General features: G+C 35.2%; 1 protein-coding gene across 1 annotated transcript in view; it reads right to left on the reverse strand.

Moving 5' to 3' along the window:
• Window positions 1-7747, reverse strand: part of LOC141846074 (MLO protein homolog 1-like) — a 48399-nt gene extending 40652 nt beyond the window's left edge. The window contains exon 1 of the mRNA XM_074734058.1: window positions 7622-7747. Coding sequence (XP_074590159.1) covers window positions 7622-7747 — 126 coding nt within the window. The remainder of the gene's footprint in view (window positions 1-7621) is intronic.
• Window positions 7748-9583: the final 1836 nt, after the last annotated feature.

Raw genomic sequence — 9583 nt, forward strand, 5'->3', positions numbered from 1 at the left:
CTATCTCGATCAATTGTAGTTGAGTTTGTTAAAGCAAAGTGACTTGATTTATCTTAGTAGAGTGCAACTGGATAATTGTGATGTTTGACTATTGAACTTTGTGTGAAACTTAACTAAGTTACCTTAATTAGATTGCGAAACTTAGAGGCATATCTCAAAAGTTGAGTTAAAGAACAAAATATTCTTGTTCACCCAACTATACAAGAGTTGCATAAGATATAATTGGTAAAAGTTACCTACTTAAATTATACTAAGTCTTAGGTGATTAGCCAAAACTAACTCTAGATGAGATATAATATGGATCTTGTTCCATGAGAATATTATTGCTATTGGGTTTGGAGCTAGTAGTGTGGGTGAACTGCAGTAGCCCACATATTCATGACTTCTGTCTCATGTATATATGTTATAAAAGTCAATCATTCTATTTCTTCTTCATGGGTATTAGATATCGGTTGTGTATCTCACATTTGTACCAATGTGCAGGGCCTAAGAAGGACTAGAACATTGATAAAGGGCGAAGTGGACCTATGAGTAGGCAATGACATAAGAGTTGTTGCTATAGCTATAGAAATATATTCCTTATCTTTGCCCGCTGGGCTTGTTTTAGAACTAGAGGAGTGTTATTTTGTGTCTGCTTTTACTAAGAACATTATCCTTATTTCTTGTTTGGACTAGAAAGAGTTTTCATTTATCATAAAGGATAAATGTTATTCTATACTTTTAAATGATATATTTTATTGTAATGCACCTCTATGAATGGACTCTATGTTCTTGACTTCGAAAATCCAATCTATAACATAAATACCAAATGGTGCAAACCTAATGATTTAAACTAAACATATCTCTGACATTATCACTTAGGTCACATTAATGAGAGTCACATATCACAACTCCATAAGAATGGACTTTTGCAATCATTTGATTTTGAATTATATGAGGCATGTGAATCTTGTCTTCTAGGCAAGATGACAAAGACTCCTTTTGTAATGACCCGACCCGTCCGCCCGTGGGAACTCTACTTTTATCCCGACCACTATTTTTCTGTGGGTCATGGGTCGTCGACCATCGACTGTGTCATTACCTTACTAGGACTTTCCACCCCTGCCCAGTGGATTTTTGTCTTCCCCAGATTCGAACTCTAGACCTGCAGGCTAAAGTACTAAAGTTCCTCGAATCTGGTAACCAAGTGAGAAGTTCTCACTTGGTTACCAGATTCGAGGAACTTTAGTACTTTAGCCTGCAGGTCTAGAGTTCGAATCTGGGGAAGACAAAAATCCACTGGGCAGGGGTGGAAAGTCCTAGTAAGGTAATGGCACAGTCGATGGTCGACGACCCATGACCCACAGAAAAATAGGGGTCGGGATAAAAGTAGAGTTCCCACGGGCGGACGGGCCAGGTCATTACAATAAAAAAGGAGCCTTTTTTATTATAATGACCCGACCCGTCTGCCCGTGGGAACTGTACTTATCCTGACCCCTATTTTTCTGTGGGTCATGGGCCGTCGACCATCGACCGTGTCGTTACCTACTAGGACTTTCCACTCCTGCTCAGTGGATTTTTGTCTTCCCCAGATTCGAACTCTAGATCTGCAGACTAAAGTACTAAAGTTCATTGAATCTGGTAACCAAGTGAGAAGCTTTCTCACTTGGTTACCAGATTTTATTGTAATGACCCGGCCGTCTGCCCGTGGGAATTCTACTTTTATCCCGACCCCTATTTTTCTGTGGGTCATGGGCCGTCGACCATCGACCGTGCCATTACCTTACTAGGACTTTCCACCCCTGCTCAGTGGATTTTTGCCTTCCCCAGATTCAAACTCTAGACCTGCAGGCTAAAGTACTAAAGTTCCTCGAATCTGGTAACCAAGTGAGAAGTTCTACTTCTCACTTGGTTACCAGATTCGAGGAACTTTAGTACTTTAGCCTGCAGGTCTAGAGTTTGAATCTGGGGAAGGCAAAAATCCACTGAGCAGGGGTGGAAAGTCCTAGTAAGGTAATGGCACGGTCGATGGTCGACGGCCCATGACCCACAGAAAAATAGGGGTCGGGATAAAAGAAGAGTTCCCACGGGCGGACGGGCCGGGTCATTACACCTTTTAGTGGAAACGATGAAAGAGTGACGAACTTATTAGGACTCATACATATTAATGTATGTGACCCTTTCAATATAGCAGCTAGAGGAGGCACCAATACTTTATTACTTTTATTGATGATGTCAATAGATACGAATATGTGTATCTCATGCAACACAAGTTGGAATCTTTTTAAAAAGTTCAAGAAATTTAAGAATGAAGTACAAAACCAACTTAGCAAAAATATTAAGATACTTCAATCAGATTGAGGTGGTGAATACCTTAGTTAAGAGTTTCATGGTCATCTAGCTAAGTGTGAGATCATATCTCAACTCATCCACTTGGAACATCACAGTGGAATGGTGTATCCGAGAGAAGGAATCATACTTTATTATATATTGTACAATTGATGATGAGTCAGACGGATCTTCCTACGCCCTTCTAAGGATTTGCTCTAGAGATGATTATTTTCATACTTAACCGAGTTCCATCTAAAGCCGTTATAAAAATACCATATTCAATATGGATTGAAAAGAGTCTCAAGATGTCTTTTATGAAGATTTGGGATTGTGAGACTTATGTTTGCCGTCAAGTTTCAAATAAACTAAGATCCAAATATGATAAGTGTTATTTTTTAGGATATCCCAAGGAAATGAAGGGATATTATTTTTACAATCCCACATAAGGCAAAGTGTTTGTCGTTAGAAATGATATTTTTCTAGAACGAGAGTTTATTTATAGAAGAACTAGTGGAAGTAAAATCCATCTTGAAGAAATTTATGATGCAGAAAATAGTACTGAGGTCTTGATGTAAATTGAATAGGCACCACCAAATGTTGTTGATCATGAGTTTTAACACAAGAAGTTGTGGAGTAACAACTTGTTCAAGTAGACCAAGCTTTGCGCAGATCTGATAGGATACGTTGTCAACTTGAGAGATATTTATTTCTCCTATCGACTATGATGATATTATGCTTGTTGATTTGAACGAGCCTATATCTTATCAGAAAGCTATGATGAATCCAGATTTTGAGAAATGGCTAGAGGTCATGAGGTCCGAAATGTAATATATATATATATATATACTAACCAAGTATGGACTTTCAGTACTAACGAAGGACAAAAGAATATTTCTTGATATTTGGAGGCGATGAGGAGCTCATTGTAAAGAGTTACAGTGATACAAGCTTCCAAACTGAAAAGGATAATTCCATATCACAGTCAGGGTATGTATTTTGCTTGAATGGTGGTGTTGTGAGTTGGAAGAGTTTAAACCAAGACACAGTCGCAGATTATATAATAGAAACCGAGTATATTCCTGCCTCTGATGCAGCAAAGGAGGATGTTTGGATCCGAAAGTTCATTGTAGAACTTGGTATGGTTCTTAGCATAATGAACCCAATAGACCTCTACTGTGATAATAATGAGGCTATTGCATAAGCTAAGGAACTACGCTCTCATCAACGATCCAAACACATACAATGGCAGTTCTATATCATTCGAGAGATCATCGATAGAGGAAATATGAGGATATGTAAAGTATCGACTGATGCTAACATCGTGGATCCTTTGACCAAGGCTTTGGCACAGAGAAAGCATGATTGTCACGCTAAATTATTGGGTATTAGATATTTCAATGATCGACACTAGTCCTAGTAGGAGATTGTTATTGTTAGCCCTAGAGCTAATTATGAGATGATTGACTAGGAAATTTTTTATATTATATTATATTAATAAAAGTCATTACTCTTAACTATTCCTAGTTCTAGTCAAGCATTAATATACAAGGACAATATTAATGCGTTGAGATTAGTGGTACGTCAATTGATAATTTGATCTCACAAACAATTAGTATGAATAGTCCTTAGACCTAAAGTTACTATGATTCCCTAGAAAAGGAGTTGTATACTTTGGTATCATCAAACGTCACCTATAACAAGATGGACTATAAAGTGGATCACTAAGTATGCAATGAATTATGCCAAGGAATATGAGTGATGTAGATATAATCTATCCCTCCCATATGACGGAAGTGATATCTATGGGTTCCTTGATCGAGTGAGGACTACTAAAAAGTATGGTCATGCTCAAATTATTCAATATCATATATGGAGCTCATTTTCTTGAGTGAGTTTACTCGTGGATCAAGAAATACAAGGATTAATAAGAAGATGACATGATCTATATATGCCTTATTGATCAATCTCAATATTATGGATAGAAGGACAAAGTCATACATTATAATAGACACAGAAAGGTTAGGTTGGATCTCAACTTTCCCATCACTTGGGTAACAATGATGCATTGCTAGATGTCACTCATTGTTTATGTGTCTAAAGAGGTTTAGATACATTGCCAATGTTACAAGAATCTATTAAGTCACACACAAAGTACATGATGTTTCGGTTATAAGTTGATTTTAGTTTGACTAAAATGTGATCCAAAATTGGATTAATTGAGTTAAACTCAAATGAATCCAATTAGATTATGGGATTGAGTCTAATCCGAGTTAGACCCATTTAGATTAGACTCAACCACTTAATAATGAATAATGTTTATTAAAAGGTTTAATGAAACATTATTAAAGAGGAAAACAAAGAGACATTCTATTCATTGGATGAATAGAAGATGAAGAGTCAAAAAGAATACTAAGAGTTTTTTATATTCATTGTGATTTATGGGCATTAAGAGGAGGGGAAGCTCAAGGGGCAAAGGCCCTTTGTATTCATTGAATGAATACAAAAAAGACTTCTTGCAATTTTGAAAGCGAGAGAGTGCTCATCATCCCTCTTCTTCCTCCTCTCCTTCTTCTTGGCCGAAACACACAAGGTGTGTTTTTGGTCCTCTTGTCTTGTGAACTATTCCAAGTTGCTAGCACAACTATGGTGGTTCATCTTCGAGATCGAGATCATGTTTGTGTGGATACTATTAGAGGTACGACCATTCTGATCATACAAAGATCCAGCGAACCAAGGACTAGCGGGATATACTAAGGGCACGTAATAAATGTATAGCTCTTTATTAGGCTTTTGTATGAGTTTTTCGCATGGATCATTGGAAAGGATCCTATTTTCTACTGCATATATGTTGTTTTCTGCATAAGAGATCCCAATAGAAGGTCCTTTAACTAGACAATCAGCTAATGAGATGACCCATAGTTGAGAGTTTATATTCACTCTCGAAGATTTTTAAGTACTTTAAAATAATTAATGTTGTCAACTATCATAATTATTTAGCATCATTTATTTCATATTTTGTTATAAATTTATCAATTCTGTATGTGTTATTCACGATATTAGTAGAATTGTGAATAACCATTGGCGAGGGGATTTGATAACATAACAAGCACTCCTGAACCCATAAAAGAGTTATGGTGGAATGAATTTAAGATAACCTATCCATTTTATTTTATATATAAAATTAATATTGAATATAAAATCATTATTTATTTCTCTATTCAGTGAGTGCTGACTTGGGACCCTAACAAAGAATTAGAAATTAAGAGAATTTTTAAGAAAAAATATAGTGATCACATCCGCCATATGCTTAATCATACAAAGACGAGGGAAAAATGACACCATGCATCATTGACAATAATTGATCCAAGATTTGCAATTTTTAGGAAACAAAGGAGAGCAAAAAGATGAGTCAACAGAATAAGCTCAATCAAACTTATAATTCTGGAGACTTATCTGTGATATATGTGGGTCGCTTAATCAATATTGATGAGCATACACGCAGATTGGTAATTTTTTCAACCACTTCAATTTTAGTTTATTTCAAATTATTTCATTATTTTTAACTATGATTCTTTAGGTCAAGGAAATGGGGCGAGAGCCATTTTTTATAGATATTTTCACTCACGCATTTCAAAAGAAGGACAATACTTAGAGCGAGGACAAAGCTAAAACAATTAAGGTTTGGATTACAATATAACTTATAGATATTATTAGTTGTGTATTTGCTCTTTTATATGTGTTTCCCAAATATTATTATTTTAATTTTATTTTAATTTTTCTTATGATAATACAAGATAAAAATGATGAGCTCGAGTTAGCACAGCGAAATTCAAGTGCTAGTAATAAAAATGATAGATCTGAGCCCTCTGCTAGGAATGATATGAGTTTATGGCTGAAAGCAAGTGGGGGATCCAAGGGGGGGGGGGGGGGGGGAAGATATTGAGTGTGAGTTCTTTAAGCAGAATCCATAGAGTTGCTAGTACATCTTCTACTACCTCCCAGTTGTAATGACACAAATACACAATTTGACTGAAGAGGTTAACTATTTAAAGGGCTTATTAATGCAACGAGATAAGGAAATGAGATAAAGGGATCAAGAAATTAGCAAGTTGCACCGATAACAAAACTTGATCATAAAACATCTTCAGTTAAATTTCGCTCCTCGTGATAATGATGATGGTAGTGGTGGTTCTTCATGAATTTTTTTATGTATGAAATTTTTTTCTTAGAATTAGTATTATTAATATTTATCATTTTATTAAGTTTGTAAGTTCTTCATTTACACAATTTTTATTAATACAATTAATTTTTTAATAACAGGATTAGTGAGGTCATATCAAAAGAAGTAAGTCTAGATATGGAAGGAGAAGGAAGCATTGTTTTTGAAGGAAAAAGACCACTACGATGATTTTGTATTAATCACTCGTCTTGAGACTTCTTGATATTGATTTTGTCATTTGGATGATGTTGTGACTTATTGTTATGGATTTTGTATCATGTTGAAGGCATGTTTGATATGGATTTGTGTTATGACTTGATGTTTGATATGGATTTTGTATGAACATGTTTTTGTATACATAGTAGATATGGATTTTGTTTATTTTGATATGGTATGATATGAATTTTGTATGAACAGAATGTTTGTATAATTTATATGGATTGTGTATGAACAGATTATTTGTATAGTTGATGTGTATGTTGTATGACCAGGTTGTTTATATAATTTGGATTGATCGGATTGGATCATTAATTGTATATATGGGATAATGCAAAAATAAGTAGTTTAGGTAAAATATTTTTTGAGTTTTGCGATAAATTCTATGATGAAAATACTTTCATCGCAAATATATTGTAATTTATTATTTATCATTAGTTGGCGATGAAAATTTATTTTCTTCGCCAAATTTGTTGCAGATTGGCAATGAATGAATTTTTGTTGTCAAATTCATCACAGATTGGCGACGAATCGAAGTTTGTTGCCTGAACCGGAGTTCATCACCGGAGTTTGTAGCCCATCGGCAACGAATTATAAATTCATCGTCGATCGACGCTGAATCATTGTTCGTCACCAATCCTTAGTGATAAAATTGATTTTCGTCGTAAAACATTATGACAAAATTTTAAATTTTTATCGTGAAAATTGATGATAATTTAATAGCAACGAAAAATTATTCCTTGTAATTTTTGTCACAAAAATTTTTACGATGAATTTATTTATAGAATTAGTCACAAAATTCGTCTCTAAAATATTTAATTTTTTTTAGTGTTATTAATATATGGAGGTGTAGCTAATGCATACGTACATACATACCTTGCCAAGGTTGTGAATGCCATGCTCGATGAAGATAGAGATGATGACCATGAGAGCGACGACTATGGCCACCGCCCACGTAGGCGTGTCCATCAATGACCGCTCTTCTGCACCACCTCCTGCCATCGCTCCACCACTGCAAATTGAACAAACAAACCCTTTCGATTCTAATTCGATCAGTCCGTCCCTCCCTCTTTTCTACTCTGCATCCATATATTGCTTAACTTATAACAGGAAGACGATGGACGATACAACTAACGCGCACTTTGGGATGCCTCCAAATGCTTCGGAAATCACCCATCGTCATTTTGTTTCCAATGAATTCTTTACTTCCATTAATTTGGCCGGCCATTAAGTATATTATATTATATTATATATATACGTTGGTAATTTGGCCGGCCATTAAGTATATTATATTATATATATAACGTCCAACGTATTGCATAGCCCATGTTTGCCAATTCATTATTCAAACAGCCTCTAATTGTTTGTCCTTGGCCTTTGTCATTTCCTTTTTCTTATTTCTCTTCTTAACCATGCATAATCAATTTATGCACTAACGCGGGGAGGACGTGGTTGTGGTCCCGATTATGCGATAAATGAGGAGGGGAGGAGATGAATATCATGTCTTTAAAAATATTTTTTAAAATCTTTTTAAAATTAGGATGCAGTGGAAAGTAAAACAAGTGAACTCAAGTATGAAGATGAGTGCTTATTTGTTTCACAATTTAATGGACGCTACTTTAAGATCTACGATCTATTGGATTATATTTTAGTTAGACAAATTATTAAAATTCTCTTTTTGAAAAATTTTCGGTAAGGAGAGAAATCCTTTACAAGACTTAGAGGAACAACTCTAATTCTCTAATATAAATAATACAATAATTAAAATTATTGACAACAATGAGTAGAATTCAGAGTAGGTTGCAGAACAGAGTAGGTTGTTGGAGATCATTTCGGCATAGTAGACTTGCAAACAATGAAACAATTTAAGTAGTTGTGTATGAAGAATTGATACTGAGCTTCGGATTCCGAACTTCTTTTATAGCCTTCTTGCTGCAACTGATCCCAGGTTCAATCAACTAAACCAGATATGATGATGCCAAATCTGCGCTTTATTTTTGAGTTTTCCGATCGATTGAACCTCCATATCAATCGACTGAATCCTAATCTTTCATTCCTTGTTCAATCCGATCTGATCACTTCCCGCACAATCCACTTGATCGGCCAACTCAATATTCTATCAGTCGTTTGTTCCTCAAAGTTTCCTTTGCTCTCAGATTTGATCACATCTGATCCTTGATTTTCAAAGTGTTTGATCGATCGATCTTATTTCCTTCTATGCTTGGATATAAATCGAGACGTGCTTATCTTCTCAGCATTTGCCGACTGAACTACTCAGTTCGGCCCACACTACAAGAAAAACAGTCATAGACATCGGTTTTCCACCGGTGTCTATGAGAAAATCGACCGCTATCTATGAAGGCGCTGTAAAAGGTTTGACATTTTAGACATCGGTTTGTAACCGGTGTAGTATCAATTAACAACATCGGTTTTCGAATCGGTTATTTACCGATGTAGTATAACTCAACGACATCGGTTTTGCAACGGTGTAAAACCGATGTAATTTCTATTTAACACCAGTTTTAGCAGCGGTTTTCGACCGATGTAATATCACTTAACGACAACGCTTCCAAACCAATGTCATTGATGCTAAAACTGTTGTAATAAAACTTAATGACAACGCTTCTAAACCGATGTCATTGATGCTAAAACTGTTGTAATAACATTTAACGACAACGCTTCCAAACCGATGTCATTGAATCTAAAACTGTTGTAATAACACTTATTTTTTTAATGTTGTTTGTAAATTATAATCGAGCAAGAGTGACATCAATCTAAATCCCAATAGTACAAAATTATCATAATATTATAAATTCACCCAACAAATCACAAATAGAA

This window comes from Curcuma longa, chromosome 15, assembly GCF_044706935.1.
Source record: "Curcuma longa cultivar G26 ecotype Majalengka, Jawa Barat chromosome 15, ITB_CL_G26_1.1, whole genome shotgun sequence".
In the NCBI taxonomy this organism is placed as follows: Eukaryota; Viridiplantae; Streptophyta; class Magnoliopsida; order Zingiberales; family Zingiberaceae; genus Curcuma; species Curcuma longa.